The sequence below is a fragment of the Thalassophryne amazonica genome, chromosome 3 (genome assembly GCF_902500255.1).
Source record: "Thalassophryne amazonica chromosome 3, fThaAma1.1, whole genome shotgun sequence".
Taxonomy (NCBI): Eukaryota; Metazoa; Chordata; class Actinopteri; order Batrachoidiformes; family Batrachoididae; genus Thalassophryne; species Thalassophryne amazonica.
This window is the reverse complement of record NC_047105.1, coordinates 21,778,179-21,799,974: the sequence shown is the minus strand read 5'-3', so window position 1 is coordinate 21,799,974 and position 21,796 is coordinate 21,778,179. Positions and strand designations below refer to the sequence as shown.

Here is a 21,796-nt window from a genome sequence, read left to right as displayed (position 1 = left end):
CTTTAAAGCTGTGGACACACTGCTGTCTCCAGTCAGGATGAGACAATGAGATGCAGAGTTTTGTCTGATTCTTCTTTTTTTTTTTGTTTTTTTCTTTTCTAGTTTACACTTTTCTGGTATCCTGCACTGATTCAAGTATCTGTGTGGGGAGAAAAGTGCTGGACTTTCAAATCAAGTATAGTTGAGCATTTTCTCAGTCATGAATAAAGGTGGGAAGAAATACACATCACTGAAACAATAAAAAAATTTTTGGAACATGTTTTACATAAATGTAGTCCACACGTCCCAGTCAGTGGGTAAATAAATGTGTAGCTGCATGGTATTTCCAAGTATCTAAAATATGGGAGGTGATGGGGGGGGGTTGTGGGCCAAGTCTTATTAAAGATAAATATGTACATCAGTGAGCTGTGTTCTGGAAATGTGGTTCAACGGTCATAAAGCAGTAGGAGGCAGTAGGCTACATATTTTTGCCATACAAACTTCCTGTAGGTACAGTAACACGTTGGCTGGTCCGGCCCAGAGGTTTCGAGTCTGCAGCTTCACAAACCCTCAGCTGCGATGTTTTTTGGAAACTGATGATGGTTGTCCTTCATTTACCTCAGATGTTGGCGTTTTGTTGTGGGCAACACCGGGTGAAGCTTCGTGGCGTTTGTGTGTAGAAGTAGAATTACTGTTTCCAGTTACCCTGTGACTCGTATCTTAGAACGGGAAAACTGCCTCCACTTCTTTAGTTTTAACCTTTTGTTTTTGTTTGCTATTAATGTCATCAAAGTGCAACAAATTGTAGTTAAAATTGACTTTTTTTTATTATTATTAAATATGGCATGTGGGTTTAAAAAAAATCTTGCTAATCTCTGTTTCATTGATCTGCAATTTTTTGATAGTTTTACTTATTTTATTTAAAGCCTGTTTTTACCACTTGTTTCCTTAGTGTCATATCTCCCCCCCCCCCCCCGTGTCTTTACGAGTTGTCGTCCGACATTCACGGCCGCCCTTGTGGGCGCCAGCTACCATAGTTTTCATTTTATTTTGAGGGAGAAGTTGGACTGTCTGAAAAGTCTTTCACTGACGGCACCTGCCGGTTGTGTCGTGGCAGACGTGTTCTGCAGGTCATATTGTGTAAGGCAATCCTGGTTTAGCTAAAATAAATAAATGGTAGGTGTGTTTAAAATGAAACAATGGCTTGAATTTATGTAACCACGGTGTCTTTAATTTTAGCCCTTTACTCCACTGTCTCAGTGAAGTAAAGGGCAACTGGAAGTGTTACTGTAATTTAGTAAATCCAATCCAGGTTAAATGGGGTGTTGGGGTTAATCATTGGTTCAGTAGGGAGTAGTGTGGGGGGGGTAGATGGGATGGTGTCAGGTTAACTGCAAAGAATGATTGAGCTTTCTTTTTCGACATGTCAGTTATGTTAGCAAATACAAGATATTTGAGATTTTTCCTTGTCAGAGCTCACTTTTGTTTTCTACCATGGAAAAACGTCAGTAAAATCCACACCAGTAGTTTAGACACAAGATGCATATTTAAGAAGATATAATGCATGAAGTTTATTTGTTAAAACTTTTCCTGATGACCCACATTTGTCATTTACTAAATCCGAAGGTATTTAGTACTGGGTGAGGGGAGCTGTTTTCCAACTGACCTCATGACGGTTGAGCCTAATCGACACTTCTCATTGTTGCATCTTGCAGCAGTGATGTTTTGCTGTATGTAACAAAACAAAGACGACAGGAATCTTAAAATGGTCCTGATTCACACTGACGTAAAGTGAAAACATTTACAACTGTACCGCATTTTCATTAAAAAGGAAAAAGCGTCACACTGAGTGCTCAATGTTGTGGTTTCTCAAAATATGTCTATGTCAGGAGTTGGGTTGAGCTGTAATAACTTACTGAAGCCATTTATCCACATCTGGGTTGTGATGAAAGACAGCAGCTGCACAAACACTTCCTGTCCTTGGCCAAGTCCACTAACTCATTCCTGGAGGATCCTGAGGTGTTACCATCCTGTTGGGAAATTTCGGAGTGTTAGAGGACAAGTTGGGACATGTCTATCTCGGCTTTCAGTGCTTACCAGTCGAGTGAGTATAAAAGAACTTGTGGAGAGCTGGACATGTCCCAACTTGTCCTCTAACACTCCGAAACGGAGGTGTTCCTTTGTCTCGCTTCATCAGCGAATCGGTCGTGACGCGCGAAGCCTCCGCGCGGCCTTCCATGACAAAATCTCTTGGTACAAGTGAAATCTTCCGGAAAATGGCTGATGTCCAGGTCTTGATAGCCAGAGAAAGAGCACACGACGGTCTCGTATCCACAGAGCCATCAGCTTAGAAATGATCCAGTGGTTTGTGCCGCATCGTCGCAGCTCACAGCGCGGCGCACCGACCGTCCTTTAAAGGGGTCCTTAAACCTGTAGTTAAAGTCCTTATTCTCTGTGAAGCCCGTAAAATTTTCACTGAAAGCCAGATAAATTTTTCGAATGGTTTCCAGGTGCCAGTCTCTAACAGCTTCTGAAAAAATTCTGATGGAAAAAAAGTCCAAATCATTCCGCCATTTCCAGACAATGAAAATCTGACGAGGGGGCGGGACCACTCCTTCCACAAGGCGTGCTCACAGGCGAATGACGTCACCGACAGGCGTGGAAAAACTCACGCATGCGCACGAGGGTTCAAGCATGTCTGACGTAAAAACATATGAATGAAATCCATATAGTTTTTGAAAAAAATAAAAAGGTACGATACTTTACGGACAGACCTCGTGTGTGTATATATATATATATATATATATATATAAAATTATAATATTATAGAATATAAATGTGGGGAGTGCTCCGGGAGTACAGGGTCCTTTGCTAAGGGTTATCCGGTCCCTGTACGGCCACAGCAGGAGCTTGGTTCGCATTGCCGGTAGTAAGTCAAACCTGTTTCTAGTGCACGTTGGCCTCCGCCAGGGCTGCCCTTTGTCACCGGTTCTGTTCATTATTTTTATGGACAGAATTTCTAGGCACAGCCAGGATGTAGAGGGGGTCTGGTTTGGGAACCACAGAATCTCATCTCTGCTGTTTGCGGACAATGTGGTTCTGTTGGCTTCATCAAATCAGGACCTTCAGTGTGCACTGGGGCGGTTTGCAGCCGAGTGTGAAGTGTCCGGGATGAAAATCACCTCCAAATCCGAGGCCATAGTTCTCGACCGGAAAATGGTGCTTTGCCCTCTTCAGATCGGTGGAGTGTCCTTGCCTCAAGTGGAGGAGTTTAAGTATCTCGGGGTCTTGTTCACGAGTGAGGGACGGATGGAGCGTGAGATCGATAGACGGATCGGTGCAGCATCTGCAGTGATGCGGTCACTGTATCGGACCGTCGTGGTGAAGAGAGAGCTGAGTAGGGGGGCAAAGCTCTCGATTTACCGATCGATCTATGTTCCGATCCTCACCTATGGTCATGAGATTTGGCTCATGACCGAAAGAACGAGATCGCGAGTACAAGCGGCCGAGATGAGTTTCCTCCGCAGGGTGGCTGGGCGCTCCCTTAGAGATGGGGTGAGGAGCTCAGTCACTCGGGAGGAGCTCGGAGTCGAGCCGCTGCTCCTCCACATCGAAAGGAGTCAGTTGAGGTGGCTTGGGCATCTTTTCCGGATGCCCCCTGGATGCCTCGCTGGAAAGGTGTTCCAGGCACGTCCCATTGGGAGGAGGCCCCGGGGAAGACCCAGGACATGCTGGAGGGACTACTCGGGCAACTCGGTTGGCTTGGGAACGCCTTGGGGTTCCCCCGGAGGAGCTGTGTGTGGATCGGGAGGTCTGGGTGGCTTTGCTTGAGCTGCTGCCCCCGCAACCCGACTCGGAAGAAAATGGATGGGATGGATAGAATATATATATATATATTATGTATGTATGTGAGATTTTTATTTTGAATTATATGCAGTTCAATACTTCTGATTTATTTGCGTTTTACAGTGGTTTATCTATGTTTATACATTGTTACAACGGTTTTAAAATATTTATTTGTTATATACAATTATATACCAGTGTGAAAGTGCAATAAATAAGTAACAAGAATTAGTATACTTTTTTGTACTATTCTGACAAACAAATATATAATAATCCAAAATATTAAAAAACAGCATGTTTTTGATTTATTTTTATTCGTATAAACAATGTAAACACAAAACAATGCAAATAGGTGTTAGCAATACACTGAATATACAGGGTAACACAAAAAGTGTAAAACACACTTGTTTCCACTGTGGCCCAACATGGCATATCACAAATAAACAATAGCGACCATGAATAATAAAACATTTTTAATAAAATTTAGACAAAAAGATACCAAATGACAGTGATTTTGAACGGCACAATGTGTAAAACATGCACATTTGCACTATTCCTTTATTGAACTTCAGTGAAAACATTGCATAAATCAGCTGATAAAAAATAGGGCAGTTTTTTTATTTGATGTATTTTGGCAATAAAAATACATGTATATAAAATACATTAAATACATAAAACCATAAAACTTATTTCCGTTGTGATTCTCTGGATAATAAAATAAAATTGATTTAAACCTCAAGCCAGCGCGAGTGACACAATTAAAATAAACAAAACAAAACGTTATGGTAATTTTCAAAAATGATTTTCCACTCCGTGTGACGTCATGACGCCGCTGTAAACCCCGCCCTCTGCTGGGAACGCGCACACATTCCTATTGTCCAAGATGGCGGTGTCGGTGTAGCTTCACCGATGCTGACATGTTTTTAAACGACTTTACGCTTTTATTTCGGTGTTCATGCACTTATTTATTATTCGTGACGGTGGCGCTTTTTAATTGCAGCTGTCGTGTGCCGCCTTCTTTTCGCTGAAAGGCGTGGAATCCGCTCGGCTGGCCGGGTTTGTCTTTGCAGGCAGTGAAAAGTTTGAGCTCCATCGTCGTTTTAGGAAAAAAAAAAAATGAAGCGGCAGGCCGGGAGGGAGAGCAGCCCGTCCAGGGCCATCGCCAAACGGATCCGGGAGCGGGAGCGAGAGAGCGGCCGGCGGGAGGAGCTGCCTCCTCCTCCTCTGGCTCTGCTGCTGGCGGACAGCCGCGGGTATCACCGGCGGAGCCGCAGCAGGGAGCGGGAGAAGCCGCGGCTGCGGGAGGAGCGAGCGGCCGCGCTGGAGCTTCACCACCGGCACGAGCTCAGCCTGCTCGGCCGCCCTCCGCTGAGGACCACCGCGGCCACGACGGCGGCGGCGGCGGCGGCAGCAGCAGCGGCGGCGGAGCTCCCCACCGCCCGGCCCGGCACTCTGGAATACAAAACGCTGCTCATCAGCAACCTGGGCTCGCAGGTTTCGGACGAGGACGTGGAGGACGCGCTGTTCCACGACTTCAAAAAGTTCGGGGACGTGAGTGTCAAGCTGTCGCACACGCCCGAGCTCGGCCGGATCGCTTATGTAAATTTCAGGCACCCGGAGGACGCCAAGGAGGCCCGGCACTCCAAGTCGTCCAGGCTGATTTTGGGAGAGCGGCAGCTGAAAATCGAGCCGATGTACGTGAGGAGGCGGAGCGTCACGCCGCCGGATGTGAGTTATTTGGCTCTGCACCCGGCCTACTCCTACCGGCAACGTTCCCTGTCTCCTCCGGGCCCCGGGGCCAGCAGCATCAGGGACCTCAGAGCCAGGCAGTACGCCTTGGAGACGCTGGGACTGAGCAGGGAGCGGGAGCGGCTCTTGGATTACTACAGCATGCTGGATGAGAGGGGTAGGCCTTTTGTCTTCCCCCCTGTCCCAGCAGTGGAGGATTTAAAACCAGAGGACGACCAGAGAGCGACCAGCAACCTTTTTATTGGAAACCTGGATGGGAATGTCACTGAAGCAGATCTAAGGCGGGCTTTTGACAAGTACGGTATCATTGAGGATATTGTGATTAAGCGCCCCTCCCGTGGTCAGGGTGGGGTGTACGGTTTTGTGAAATTCCAGAACCTGGACATGGCTCATCGGGCCAAAGTGGCTATGCAGGGGCGGCTGATCGGTGGCAACCTGGTGAAAATCGGTTACGGCAAAGCAAACCCAACCACACGGCTTTGGGTTGGCGGTCTTGGTCCTGGGAACTCCTTGGCGGCCCTTGCACGGGAGTTTGACCGGTTTGGGAGCATAAGGAATATTGACTATGTTAAAGGGGACAACTTTGCTTACATTCAGTATGAGAGTTTGGATGCCGCTCAAGCCGCCTGTACGCAAATGAGGGGCTTTCCTCTCGGTGGCCCCGAGCGTCGCCTGAGGGTGGACTTCGCCAAAGTTGAGGAAAGCCCTTCTCGTCCATTTCCCACTGCTTACCAGCCTGCTCTCCCTCTCTCCTCTCATTATGACCTCCTGGGGGAGGTTTACAGCCGCCACCGCAGCCTGGAAAGAGAGCTAAGGGTGGCAAGAGAGCGCTCGTCCCCGCCCTCCCACAGCCTCCTCCCCCAGAGAGAAAGGGAGAGGGCCCTCCTGGAGAGAGACTACAGCACCAGCCCCACTCGCAGCCTGGAGAGGAGAGTGGCAGCGGTGGAGGCGTTTGGGCGAGGTGGAAGAGCAGTCAGGAGCCGCAGCAGGAGCAGGGAGCGTTGGCTTAAAGAGAGGGAGGAAAGGAGGACCAAGAGGAGGAGCAGAAGTCGGAGTCTGTCAGTGGATAGACAAACAGAGGAGAGGGAGAGAGACAGGGAGAAAGAAAGGGGCAGGTCTCGGCTTCGAGGACAGGGAGGTGTTGTATCTCCTGAAGCCAGCCCAGACCGAGCACGGGTTCGAGCCCCTGACTCCACCACAGAGCCAAGAGACCACTCTCCTGATAGCGGCGGAGCAGGAAGACACTCATCCACTAACGAAAACGAGCCGGCATCTGGCCGCCACCACAATAAACGATCATCCAGCGAGCACCTCAACAACCATCATCATCATCGCAACAGTGAGGTCAGCGCCACCGTCCACACAGACACGCATGCCGTGTCCGCTCCAAGCACTCTGTCCGAATTCGCCCGGGCCACCCTCTCCAAAACGTGGCACGGTTTCTTTGCACTGAAGAACAGCAGCTTCCCCACAGACCTCTACCTGCTGGAGGGCGGAGCCTCTTTCTTCAACACTGTGATGAAGGAGAGCCTGAAGCTGCAGAGCCAGAACCAGCCCAGCCAGCTGAAGATCGCCCAGAGGCTCCGCATGGACCAGACCCGTCTCGATGAAGTGTCACGCCGCATTAAACTGGGGCGGCCTGGCGGGTTCGCCATCCTGCTGGCTCTGCAGGGCCCCGTCGACCGCCAGGGCCCTGCCCCCGAACCAGGACTGCAGGTACGCCTGCTTCGCCACCTTGTGACCTACCTGCGGAACAAGGAGGCGGCCGGGGTGGTGAGTCTGTCTTCTTCTAAAGAGGGTGGGAGTGGCGCTATGCTGTATGCCTTCCCTCCTGGAGAATTCTCTCAGCAGTTCCTCCAGGCAGCCAAAAGGACTGTGGGTAATCTGGATGAGGAGCACATGGTTATTGTGATTGTCAGTGACACTAATTGATTCTTGGAGTTTGCAGGTTGACACTGAGGTGTACATATGTGTACAGACACTGAAGAACGCACTACCACACACATTTTAAAGGACCGCAGCAACCGTTTTGCAGGTTTGAGCCCAAATTGACAAACATGTTCCATTTCTGGTACAGAAACACGGGTGCATGCGTGCGACGAGAACAATGTAGTTAAAGCATTGGACGTTTTTTTAGCATTAGGTGGTTTACCTCATTCATGAATGCTGTTAAAATTGGGCATGTTTTAAAAGCATTTTTGTGTACCAAAAACAAAACAAAAAGACACTTATTTTTCTGCACAGTGTTCAGCTCCTGCAGTGCAAATCTGGCTCAAAGTTACATAATCAGTTGTATTGTAAAATTGGGAAGTTAACAAAAAAGCAGAAACCAGTATTTTTTTTTAACATGATTCAGTAAAAATAAGTGTCTATTTTTATTTTTTAGCTGACTTAAATTTTGTTGTCAGACTCCTGACATATTATGATACAGCTGAAGATGGAATTCTGTTTTAAGTTTTTTTGTTTGTTTTTTACTGCCAAAACAACAACAAAAAATCAGGTTTCAGTGTCCTTTTTGTTTGTTTGTTTGTTTTTGTTAGTGCGCAGAATGTTGAAAATATGACATGGGGGGGTCGACGACGATGACAATGTTCATTTTAATCCCTAGAGTTTTGGTGTCATGATTTTAATAGCATCCCTGAATGAACTGCTCATAGTGGAATTTTGAAGGAGTTCGCAAAAAACAAAAAAGGTTTTAAGATTAATGTTGGGAAAATGTTCCTGTAGCATAACACCAACCTTAAAGCAGCTTTCACATCTGGCCGAGTTTTCCCAAGTAGCAGCTTGACAGAACTTGTTTATATACCTCAGGGGGAACTGGGTGTAGCTCGACACAAATTAGGTAAAACATGACAAAACTCATATCCGCGTTGAACCTTCAAAATTTTGGGGAACTCAGTCAAAATCTGTCTAGCTTGGCTTAAGATACATTCAACTGGTGTAGCTCGGTGCAACTCTGCATCCATTTTTGTGCACAGTTTATCCAGAGTGTACGCCGAGTTCCCCCAGTTTGCATACAAGTTGTGCTGAGTTGGCACTCGTGAAAAGTTGGCGCGAGACTTGTCCAGTTGTTGGAGCTTCTCACCCCCTGAACCATGGAAATCAGTAGAGGCGCACCAGATTAACATGGCGCAAATTGTCACCAGACTCAGGCAGGTATGAGGGTCATTTATATATTTTGGGCGAAAATGCAAAATGAGGTTGGTCCTTTGACAAAACACAGAATACACTACATGACGTATAGTTTTCTTACTAAATGCCTCTCAACGTTTGCTCGGCCATCGTCAGGAGGCAGGAATGGCAGATTTTGGCATGAAGCAGTGAAATGGTTTGAGGAAAAGCGGATTTAAATATCCACACAGCTGCTGTACATGCAGGTATTACTGATGCTTTTCTACTCTGATCTGTCAAACACTAAATTTGAGGTGTTTGTCTTTTATCCAGCTGGTCATGTTGGTATGTATATCCAGTGTAAGTGGGACTACAACGTTTTATTTGGTGTGATTGTACGGTAAATGTTCAACGGTGCGAACTATTGCGTGTTTCTGTTTTTTTATATATATATATATATATATATATATATATATATATATATATATATATATATATATATATATATATATATATATATATATAAAGCGCCGGTGGAGACAGAAGTGATTATCCTGACCCGTCCCTGTGACTGTAGATTTTATATAGTTAGTGTTTGTTTTGTTTTTTAAATCAACCATTCCAGTCTTTATTTAGTGTTTTTTATGGTGTCTGTTGTTGCATGCAGGAAAAGAAAGTTGTTGTCTCAAAACATATACTTCCCTTGCAGTAATTTGTTGATGTGGTGTTCCGATCAAATGGCCCAATTCTTGAGGCGTTTCCGTTTGCTACACGTTCAGCTGTCGTGTTACTCTGGATGGCTGATATTACAGGTTTCAGTTTTCTATACTGACTTTTGTATCAGTCATCCAGCTTTTAAACCTGAATGTTTTTTTGTTTTTTTGTCACATCCATCCTTCTGCCCCCTAAAAAGCCAAAAACTTGCTTTCTTTTCCCATTGTCACTGCGTTTTGGTTACATGCACAGAAGCTAAATGTTGGACTTGAACAAATGGGCGTTTTAATTATTGATGGTGCCAGTGCCAGTACAGTTTCACAAAACACAAGGAGACATTTTTAAATAATTTTATATCACGCTTAAAATGTTAAATCTGTTGAGCTTGTTTTAAAAATTACTTTTAAACAACTGTCTCCTTTAAAATGGATTTGACGTGTGATAGCCGTACTTTAAACTGATAGAACACTTTAACACCATTTAAAATCTGATCATAGAATCATTTGGAATGAAAAGTGAAGTACGCCATTTCAACTGGTTTGAAATGCATGCCAAGCAGATTGCAACCAGTGTCAAACATTAGTTGTTTTTTTTTCTGCAACAGTTTAAAAAAAGGATTTTTTTTTCTCAAAATGGAAAACTCAAATCTGAGAACCAATGTCAATTTCATTTTTTTTGATAAGCAGTCAACTGTAAAAAACATTCATCCATTCATCTGTTTGTCATTTCAGCTCTACAGTGAAATGTGTTAGCTTGCTAATTCTCTATTGATACAAGAAAAGGGAAAAACGGGTATGAAGAAGAAAAATGCACATGTAATGAAACAAGACAGAATGTGCTGTAACCGTTAATTAAACCGTTCTGCCAGATTTTTGTTAACCAAATTTTACATTTCAGTCATTTTGTGTGTGATGGTTGGTGACCTCTATCAAGGTCATAGATAGGAATTTTGATGATCCATTTTGGTAATTTCCAGAAGCTTCCATTCTGCTTGAAATTGGCCCCAAAAAGTTCCCTACATGATAATACAACAACTTTGACAAAACAGAATAGTAATTTCTAAAATGTTTGCTCCCGTTTTGTTTTTGTAAAGTCTGAGTTCAGTTCTTTTGGAGCTTCAATATTTGTCTGATTTATTTATTTTTTTTCCTTTTCTTCGCGTAATCCAAGAAAGAAAACACATTTGATTTCATGTAAAATTGTAGATTTTCCACATTAAGCACTAGAGGTGCATCTAGTGCATATTATCACCCAGCAATGATGATGAAATACAAGATACACCACCTGCCTTTTTAAAATCTAGACATATGTAGTTTTTGTAAAAACAAATGTAAAACTTTCTGAATTTTCAAAGCAGTGAGGCATCAAAAGTCTAAAAAGCTTTTGACCCAGAGACATTTGATAAAGTCATGTGTGTCAGTAGTTCCCAAACTGAGTGTGGCCAAATGTCAGTTATTCATCACAGATGGACTGAGGGGCACAAATTAAGCAGGAACGCTTCCTTCACAAAGACGTGTTCAACAAAGCTTTGAATACATGGGTGGTATTTTTTAAAAATATCGAGGATCCCTCCATTTTCTTTAAAATGTCGATGGTTTAACACTAACACGTAAGCTGCTGAATATTTATCACCACACCAGCTGCACAAATCTTAATTTTTGTACATAGCTGTGTTAAACAGTGATGAAAACACTACATTTTACACCTGCACTCTTGCAAAACATTACGTTGTGAATAATTTCCTCTCCCCGTTTCATGAACGTGTTTAACGGTAGATAATGTTAAACAAATCCACATCAGCAGTCAGGTTTGTATAAGGATTGTGTTCTTGGTTTTGTTTTTGTGTTGACATAAGAAAATGTGCTCTGTATTAAAAAAAAATGTAATAAACATTTTATGCTCTTTCTAAGATCAGGAAGAGTTCAGTCTTTTCTTTCACTTTTTATGACATTTTAGTGCATGTTACACATGTAGAACTTGTTACAGTGTTTTAACATTAACACTATGAATTTTGCAGATAAGCAAAGTAGTTTGATCAAATAGCGAGAAATATGTTTTAAAAAGTTGTTTCCAGTTGAAGGCACAACAAACAATATATTGATGTAGGATTTGGTACTTTAATGTCGAGTGACTTGTGATTCAGTCACATTTAATCTGGTCATGAAATGCAAACTTACTATTTGTATTAACGCTTTAAACCTGACCATTTTGCACCACTTTATAATAATTAATAATACAGTTGTGTTGCACAACTAGTGTGACTAGTAATGGTTATTTTATTATTGATTAATCTGTTGTGATGGATTATTCAGTATATACACAGTATAGTGTCAGAAAATAAGAAGTACCCTCACAATTAGTCACAACAAGAGAGCATGTTTTTAAATTACTGTATTTTCTGGAGTATAAGTCACATCCCTTATCAGAAATTTAATTTGGGATTTTTGTGCGTTGTTGAAGTGTACTTTTTGTTATTAGAGTTTATTTTGTTTAATGCTTGATTCTTGGGAAAATCCAATTTAAAGTTGTTCTTATTAACAACAAATTTGTGATATTTTGGTATATAAATCACACTGGAGTACAAGTTGCAGGGCCTCCAAAAATACCTAAAAACAAAACGGCGGCTTATACTCCGGAAAGTACTGTACTCTTGTGTAAAATCCAAAGAAGTTCAGTTTGTTAAAGCAGTTTCTTAAACTGAGCCACTTGAAACATTTTGCCATTGTTGTAGAACTGTTTAAAAACTGTTAATGTGTTTAGAATTGATTTAGCATCTAAAAATCATGAACTAAGTTTTCCTTAAGGACTGAAGTACATCAGAGATTTTGAGCCATTTTATACCAGTTAGGTTTATTATGTGGTTTAAACTGGTTTAACCTCTTAATGTAACTCCACACGTTATAAATGATAAAACTTTAAGTGATGTGAAAACAAAAACATTTTGTTCTCTTTGGTGTCCAACACTTCAGATAAAGCAAGTTTACCTCAAATAACTAAAATGGGGGAAACCCTAACCTCTGCAAAGGTCACAAATTGAATTTATTTCCTCTCCACAAATGCCTTCAGTGATTATTAATCACTATATCAAAAGAGTGCTGATCGACTTGGTAAATAAATGCTCTAATACAGCAGAATGTGATGTCTAGATTTTGTTAATTGGTACATTTAATATTGTCTATAATTTACTATGTTGGTAACAAAGTATAATATGTAAAAAAAAAAAAAAAAAATATATATATATATATAGTGTATAAAGTGTTAATTTTTAACGTTTCCCTAAACAAATGTTGATTTGGGCCATCATAATTTGACTGTCGGTGCATGACGCGTTCGACCACAAGGGGGCAGTACAAGCAAAGAAAAGAACGTGGCTGCAGCGCTCTGGAAGCTTCACGTTCAGAACTGGAGGAAAACTGCAGGATTTCAAACTGAACGCAGAACATGATGCTTGCACAAAACAAAACAAAGCAGTCGCTTTAAAAACTATGTTTAATCACTTAGCACCAGGACTGTTAGATCTGCGTCTGGACACAGCTTGTCGAAATTATTATTTTTAGATTTAGAGATGGAGTCACTTTCAACACTATACTTCCATCTTTGGTGGTCCGGCTACACCCAGAAGTCTGGAGAAGTCTTGTCACCTTTTCTTGAGCCTTTTGTCGGGTGAGCCAGACGTAAAACGGGTATTTACTGGCTTCAAGATTTATACAGAAATAGATCTGCAAAATTTTATAGTGTGTGTAAACCTAAAGTAGCCATTCAGACATTGATCAAATACTATATTTTTCAGTGCACCATTATATTTTACTAGCGTGTTGCCCGTGGGGATCCATGGGCTCTAGATTGGGTCGTGTTTATAAAATAGGTAGCTTCATTTTTCAAGGGTGATAATAAATTATGCAATTGGCATGTAGTGCGAGTCCAGACTGTTTTAGAACCTTAGACCACAACCATTTTTATAAGAGGAACTCAACCCTTTTATTTCCTGTTAATTATGTCATTTTTAATGTTACTGTCTTAATGTATTTATAAATTGTTTAGGGTGTTGTTATCATATACACACTTATTAATATTATTATTATTGTTATTTCTGTTTTATAATTACTTCTGTTTTCTCATTTGATTTTTAAATACACCAGTGGAGATAAGTGTTTTCACTTTCTTGTGTCATCCATTATATTTTTAAAGTTTTTACAATTATATGCTCTTACACTCTTTTAAAAATGTTTTACTGCCCCCTGCTGGAAAGGTGTGTGAGTCCAAAATGTAATTAGCAACATTAGCTAATATTCACAGCTTCTCCAAAACTATTAGTCCTAACAGTATTCCGTTTTGGCTGTGTTCATCCATGACCCAAAATACATAAGCATGCCAAACAGCAAGTATCAGCTGTGCTCTGTTTGTCTCTGATCGAAGTTTCATGCACGCATGGCTACCGTGCGTGCAATTTGACAAAGATAGTGGCTGAAGACATTAAAACCACTAAACATTTCCCTCATGGTAGCAACATGAAACTTAAGTCACTCATGATAATAGCAACACAAGACTTATCTGAATTGACAAAACCAATTGAGCTACAAAAACAATAAATCAATGAAACTAACAACACTGTTAAAGTAACATGAACCACAATAACAAATGTCAAAACCTCAAAACCACAAACTCCCATGGTGCATTGTAGCACAGAATTGTTGCATTGTAGCAACATTGTTTATTGGTTTGCTAAAATGGTTAATTTCTCCAAAAATATTTGACCTATCAACTTTCCCTTTTTGTAGCATTCATCCTTGATCCAAAATACATAAGTATGCCAAATGGCAAATGTCAGCTCTCCTCAGTTTTTGCGTGATCGAAACCACACACACACACACACACACACACACACACACCACTTGGCTATTATAATATTGATTTAGAAATCAGTGGCGGCACCAGGAAATTCTTTTTTTTTGGGGGGGGGGGGGTAAACATTGGAGGGGCTCCACAAAATGTCGTTGAAATGAACAATATATAGTAAATTGCTTTATAAATACCAAGGTATATATTTTAGTCACCCGTGCGCCTCTAAAATGTGGTATCAATGCACACACACATCACTTAGAATGATTGCAAGTTCAGTAAACTTGCACTTAGGTATAAATAAAGATAAGTGAAGTTTTAAGAGTGGCTGTAATAACTATTTAGGAAACCTAAATTTTTGTAGTATGGAGTTAAATTTGTCTCATTAATACTTGCAGATGTAGAGGGTTATTTACAAATATCCTTTGATTTGTACACATGCTTTGTGATCCACAAACACAAATTTCTGATTTGTAACGTGTGTGGGTTGTTTTTTTACAAATAAATGTTTATTTGCAAAACTGAAAATTCTGTTTGTGAAGGGTGATTCAGCATTGGTGGATCACCGAACACACACATTCATCACTTTGCTCAGTTACACAATATTGAGACATTCTCAGCGCAAAACTGCAGTTGAGATCCATAAATATGTCAGTCGCTATTCACATTATTGGCAGAATTACTGGAGGGGCTGGGGGGCTTGGCTCATTATTGGTTGGGCTTAAGCCCCCCCAAGTCCCCCCCTTGGTGCCGCCACTGTTAGAAATTACAATATTATTTTATTGTTCTTATTTACAAGAATGTAGGATTTACTTTTTATATACTTTACAAGAAATTTTTGATGGGAAGGCATTTAAATATGTTAATGACAATGGAACAAAACTCACGGTGACTGGAATTTGATGGAAGCAGAAATTCTGCTTTGTACAAACTAAAGTATGGAATTATCCATCCATCCATTTTCTTCCGCTTTATCCGGAGTCAGGTCGCGGGGGCAGCAGCTCAAGCAAAGCCGCCCAGACCTCCCGATCCACACACACCTCCCCCAGCTCCTCCGGGGGAACCCCAAGGCATTTCCAAGCCAGCCGAGAGATGTAGTCCCTCCAGCGTGTCCTGGGTCTTCCCCGGGGCCTCCTCCCAGTGGGACGTGCCCGGAACACCTCTCCAGTGAGGCGTCCAGGGGGCATCCGGAAAAGATGCCCGAGCCACCTCAACTGACTCCTTTCGACGTGGAGGAGCAGCGGGTCGACTCCGAGTTCCTCCCGAGTGATCGAGCTCCTCACCCTATCTCTAAGGGAGCGCACAGCCACCCAGCGGAGGAAACTCATCTTGGCCGCTTGTACTCGCGATCTCGTTCTTTCGGTCATGAGCCAAATCTCATGACCATAGGTGAGGATCGGAACGTAGATCGATCGGTAAATCGAGAGCTCTGCCCCCCTACTCAGCTCTCTCTTCACCACGACGGTCCGATACAGCGACCGCATCACTGCAGATGCTGCACCGATCTGTCTATCGATCTCACGCTCCATCCGTTCCTCATTCGTGAACAAGACCCCGAGATACTTAAACTCCTCCACTTGAGGCAAGGACACTCCACCAACCTGAAGAGGGCAAAGCACCTTTTTCTGGTCGAGAACCATGGCCTCGGATTTGGAGGTACTGATTTTCATCCCAGACTCTTCACACTCGGCTGCAAACCAACCCAGTGCACGCGGAAGGTCCTGATTTGACGAAGCAAACAGAACAGCGTCCGCAAACAGCAGAGACGAGATTCTGTGGTTCCCAAACCAGACCCCCTCTACACCCTGGCTGCGCCTAGAAATTCTGTCCATAAAAATAATGAACAGAACCGGTGACAAAGGGCAGCCCTGGTGGAGGCCAACGTGCACTGGAAACAGGTTTGACTTACTACCGGCAATGCGTACCAAGCTCCTGCTGCGGTCGTACAGGGACCGGATAGCCCTTAGCAAAGGACCCCGGACCCCGTACTCCCGGAGCACCCCCACAGGGTCCCCCGAGGGACACGGTCGAACGCCTTCTCCAGATCCACAAAACACATGTGGACTGGGTGGGAAAACTCCCATGAACCCTCGAGCACCCGATGGAGCGTGTAGAGCTGGTCCAGTGTGCCGCGTATGGAATCATATTAATGTCAATAAAGGTCAGATCCACTAAAAAGCGAGATTTTGATTTGTGTCTCTTTTGAAAATTGAAGGTGTGTGTGACCCCACCCTTACTGCTCATATCTCCAGTACTGGAACCATGTGGTTCTCTTCTACTCACTGATATTTAGTGCCTTAGAGTTTGCCATGTGATCTTAAATATTTTAACAGCCACTGAGCAGTGGCGGTACTGAAGTTTAGTGTGTTATAGCTGGTCCAGGTCGGCCTCAGAGTGGGAAGCCAGACTAGTCAGAAATCAGTAGACTAAAATAAACTCATTAGACACTCTACAGGTGACTCGGAGGTCCCCCAGTGTGTGGCCTTTGATTAGGAAAACTCCTTCTCTTCTTATCCTTCTTCCTCTGTCTCTTTCCTTCACCTCCTAACTTTATACTGCTGTACAGAACGTCTCCATTACACACACACAAACACACGCAGTACTCACAGTAACCCAATAGCAGCATTAGTGGCAGCGATGGCACTGGCGAGGCTGTTACCGTGCTGCGTTGGCTGGAAATGGAGGGCTGATGAAACAATGTGGAAACATGGGAGGTCCAGTGAAATCCATTAGGAGGCTAAAATCAATGGGAGGAGTAAACAAAGCCGGCGTCGCGGACCAAACAGTCCCCCCTAAAAAGCAGTCCGCCCTGCATTCACTGTGCATGCGTCATTAGCCGCGGTTCACCGATTATTGCCTCATTTCTGCTTCAAACTGCACTCCAGTCATCATCTGTCTCAGCCACAGATATCTGAAGCTTTTGTACAACAGTCATTTCCACATAAATTCAGCATTATTTCATCATAAAAGACGGAGGAAACGATCATAGTGCAGCGGCTACACGAGCTGCTAGCTGATGCGTTCACTGCACGTCAGTGATTTCAAAGTGTCACCGATTATCGACACGTTTCTATTTAAAACTGACTTTAGAATGAATTAAGAGGTTCCCACCTGATGTTAATAATCACATTAATCCATCTGATCGCTTTGGGTGAAGAGACTCCATTTTAGACAAGGCGCTGTGGTCCGAAATGACACATGCGCAGTGAAGGCAGGGCAGTTTTTAGAGGGGACCGTTCGGTGTGCAACAGCGGACAGCCTTTGTCAAGCAAGCCGGAGGAAAATGACAGGCAGCTGGAAATGTTAAAGCTGTACTTCAGACAAATGTTGAAGTCACTGTTGAAAAATCCAAGGTTGAGTGCATCAGGAACACTACAGTCATTCAGTCCATCATCAAATCTCAGTTTCCTCCTGTTCTGTTTCAAATGAATCAGTAATACGGGACGGACAGAAGGGGGCCGAGGAGAAAAATGTTCAACCAAACCTCCAACATGTTCTTGTTTGGAGGTGTAGTCAGAACCTTCCATGTGACTACCCTCAAAAACAGTCTAATTGGCACCATTTTCGAGTGCCAATTAGACCAGCTCCTCCTGTGGAAGGTGAACCACAGGGGGCGCTGCTGTTAGCAGCTTCCTGCTCCACATTGAAAAAAAAAAAAGGGAGTCTTGTGATGATTATTTCCTGAACAAAGCCCTAAGTAACACTGGTTTCCAACTTCAAACATTCATATAATTAAAGGGAAGTGGCCTCTGTGTGTTTGTGTATCCGGAGCATGAATTGAAATCCAGAAAGAGCTGCGTTTGTTCCTTTGGTATATTTATCTATTTTTTTCACAAGGATTGAACTCATGAAAACAGCAAAGTGACCAGACCAGTATTTTTGTGAGAAATCAATATTTTTTAAAAGAAGCTGTTGCACGTTCATAATAAGAGCCTGTATTTCAAAATAAAAGCCTGTGAGGTTGCTGCAGACCTGACAGAATTCATCAATCTCTCCATCCTCTACCATCCCAGACAGCAGATTCAAATCTGGACATTTTCTGTTTGTATGTGACCTCAAACCCAGAATGAACATGTTCACACTCCATACAAAACAGCAGAACTGTGTCTCACACATGCCAAAAAAAAAAAGAAATTTGATCTAATATGAACACTGTCACAGTGCAAATATAAAACTTCACTTATTTGTAATTTCTTTACATGGAATATTTTACTAGTGAGCTGGTCAGCTTCAGAAAAGCTTATTGACGACAAAAATTAATTTCCTAAAATTGAACACAAAACAGATTAAACCTTCAATAAATACTTTTATAAAAGCCAGTATGTCAATACTACTAAAAATGTGGCATAACTAAACAGATTTTCCCTAAAAGTCAGCTTTCCTCCATATATAGTACAAACGACCACATCTAGGACCCGTGGTTCTAGAGTCAACGTTCTAGTTAATAAGCCAATAAAGGCAACAACTTCATCTAATGTACACAATATGTCAATGTGACAGATTAAGGTGAAGTTCACGCGTACATGCGCATCTCAAACATGAGAATATTGTGAAAAAGTTAAATTTTTTTGTCAGTTATTTGAGAAAGTGAAAATTTTTATATATTATAGACTGATTACATATAAACTAAAATGTTTCAAACATTAATTTAATTTTGATAATTGTGGCCTACAGCTCTAAAAAATATAAAATGCCTTTTTCAAATACAGGTTAAAAAGAACCTTCTTTGGCATCACTATCATTGTATTCCTTAGCATTTGAATAAGGGATTCATGATATATGAATGAATTGCCAATATGATCAAAATTCTTGCTGTCTGGAAACAATGTAGAATTTCAACCCCTGGTGGGTCAAAATTCAAGTGATCGGACCCCATGACTTACATTTGGTAGCGACATTATACGAGCGAAGCGCTGCACAGCAGCACAAAGCTTGCTCATGGTACACTGTGGCCCAAGCAGGAAGTGCCAAATTTTGAATCCACAGTGAAACAGGAAATGTCAAACACTTCCTGATTTGACACTTCCTATATTGACAGACGGGATCCCATGGAATCTAGCGGGAACTCAGTGGCAAGTTCACAGTGAAACAAGAAGTGCCAAATTTTGAGTCAACAGTGAAGCAGAAAATGTCAAATGTTGAACACTTCCTGGCATGGGTGGAGCTAGAGCAGAGGCTGGGGTTTCGCTGGACTCTCCTGAAATCTGATTGGACACAGATGATTGGCATGTCACGGCACCACACGTCTGGTTGAAAAGAGCTGCATTTTGAAATCAGAGTCACATTGACTGCTAGGATCCTCCTGTCCAGTAGTTTGTGCTGTGTACCACAAAAAGTTTTAATCCACCTTAGTAGAAGAAGAAAATGTTTGCCTCAGATTTGAACTGAACACGTCATTTGAACCGTGGACTTCTAATCACAACAAACTTATATTGGTGAGTAAATGACAAAATTTTATGCCAGAAATGAGGTCCAGGTTGTTAAAAGCAGCATTTCTCCTTTACTTCGGGTTGTCTTATATACACATGTTTAAGCAAACACGCAGCAGCTGGTTCATGCTCTGTTGGCTTATTAGTGCAGCAGATAACTGAAATAATCCTTCAAATGGTGATACAAGCATCAAATTCAGCACAAATACACCTTAGACACTACACTTAAAAAACAAACAAACTGATTGGCCACTTGAATTTTCAATAGGTGGCCAGGTAGGGGTCAATTGAAGAATTACACAGGGGTCGAAATTTAGTTTGGACTATCTCAATCAATCAATCAATCAATTTTTTTTGTATAGCGCCAAATCACAACAAACAGTTGCCCCAAGGCACTTTATATTGTAAGGCAAGTCCATACAATAATTATGTAAAACCCCAACGGTCAAAACGACCCCCTGTGAGCAAGCACTTGGCTACAGTGGGAAGGAAAAACTCCCTTTTAACAGGAAGAAACCTCCAGCAGAACCAGGCTCAGGGAGGGGCAGTCTTCTGCTGGGACTGGTTGGGGCTGAGGGAGAGAACCAGGAAAAAGACATGCTGTGGAGGGGAGCAGAGATCGATCACTAATGATTAAATGCAGAGTGGTGCATACAGAGCAAAAAGAGAAAGAAACAATGCATCATGGGAACCCCCCAGCAGTCTACGTCTATAGCAGCATAACTAAGGGATGGTTCAGGGTCACCTGATCCAGCCCTAACTATAAGCTTTAGCAAAAAGGAAAGTTTTAAGCCTAATCTTAAAAGTAGAGAGGGTGTCTGTCTCCCTGATCTGAATTGGGAGCTGGTTCCACAGGAGAGGAAAAGCAGGAAGGAGAGGTCATCCATGTCTTTGCTTAAACTACAGGCCTCTATGACTGAATGTTGTGGAGCTATGGGGTAAAAACAGCAAGAATGGTGTCAAAGGTCAATTTCAGTTTGTACAGGGGTCAAAAGTTAAAGTGGATCAAATTTAGGTAAAAAAAAAGTGATGTAAATCATTGGTTGAACTAATAGGACTAATAAATGGAATAGTTTTGACAGTGTTGAATGTTTGGTCTCCAAAGTAAAGGTCAAACAAGGTCAGTGTCCATTGGATTCTATGACTTGTGACATATGTTACCCTATAATATGAACTAAGAATGACACATGATGCAAACTGTTACTTTTTAAATTTGTGCCGCTTCAAATTTGTGCCGAATTTGATGTTTGTATCACCATTTGCAGGATTCCACTCTAAATATTATCTGCTGCACTATATATGAGATGTAAGATTCTGCTCCTCAGTGTTTCTCATTTGCCCTCAAAAGTATTGGAACACTTGGTATTTCACACATTTTAATTTGTTTATTCCATTTCAAATACATTTTTTTTTCTTAAATTATCTTCCTTAACTCAAACTGAAAGCACATATCTACAACTTGATATAAATTAATTAAAAATATACAATCCAGCTTCCTGATGAAGTGGTGTAGAGGAGGATTTTCTTAAAAAGAAGACCTGAAAGTTCAGCTACAATTTGACAGAAAGTACATTTGAGATGAAAGTCTAGATTTGATGTTTTGGTCAAAGAAACTTTTGTATTTCTTCATAATTGATATAAATAAAGTCCAAGACATATTCAGTGACTTGGAAATGTTCATGTTTCCATCCTCTGACTTGTCTAAAGAAAACTGGCAATAAAACTGATTATTATTTACAGGTTTTATCAAGTTTTAGAGATTTGCTTTCAGTTTGAGTTTGAGGAAGATAATTTCAGAAATTTTTATTCTTTATATTTTTTTGTATTTCTTGTATTTAAAATGGCATAAACAAATTAAAACGTGTGAAAGTCCAAATGTTCCAATACTTTTGGAGGGCACAGTATTCTAACCTTATGATGAGTGGAAAATGAGTGTGGTATTATTACTGTTTTGTTTAAGAATGTTTAATTTTCACTGTTGCTGCACTTTGTGTCAAATCATAGTCATATCATACTGATATGACAATATTGAGATACGATAATTTGGCCATATTGTATAGCCACAATTTCTCGGATAGTCACACGCCTGAAAAGCCACTGAAAGCCGTCTGAATCATCTGAATGGTGGAAGA

The 21,796-nt window shown here is 42.0% G+C and overlaps 1 protein-coding gene and 1 long non-coding RNA gene across 2 annotated transcripts; one reads left to right on the top strand and one right to left on the bottom strand.

Annotated features, from left to right (window-relative positions):
- Positions 1-100: 100 nt before the first annotated feature.
- On the bottom strand, positions 101-2,023 carry LOC117506401. Its single transcript, XR_004559457.1, has 2 exons — positions 1,896-2,023; positions 101-1,707 (listed from the first exon to the last, which is right to left on the bottom strand). It is a non-coding gene; the product is annotated as an uncharacterized LOC117506401 (long non-coding RNA).
- A 2,653-nt stretch (positions 2,024-4,676) lies between these two features.
- On the top strand, positions 4,677-9,134 carry rbm15b (RNA binding motif protein 15B). The gene has a single exon (XM_034165901.1). It carries the CDS (start codon positions 4,939-4,941, stop codon positions 7,501-7,503), a length of 2,565 nt encoding a protein of 854 aa, XP_034021792.1. The 5' UTR covers positions 4,677-4,938; the 3' UTR covers positions 7,504-9,134.
- Positions 9,135-21,796: the final 12,662 nt, after the last annotated feature.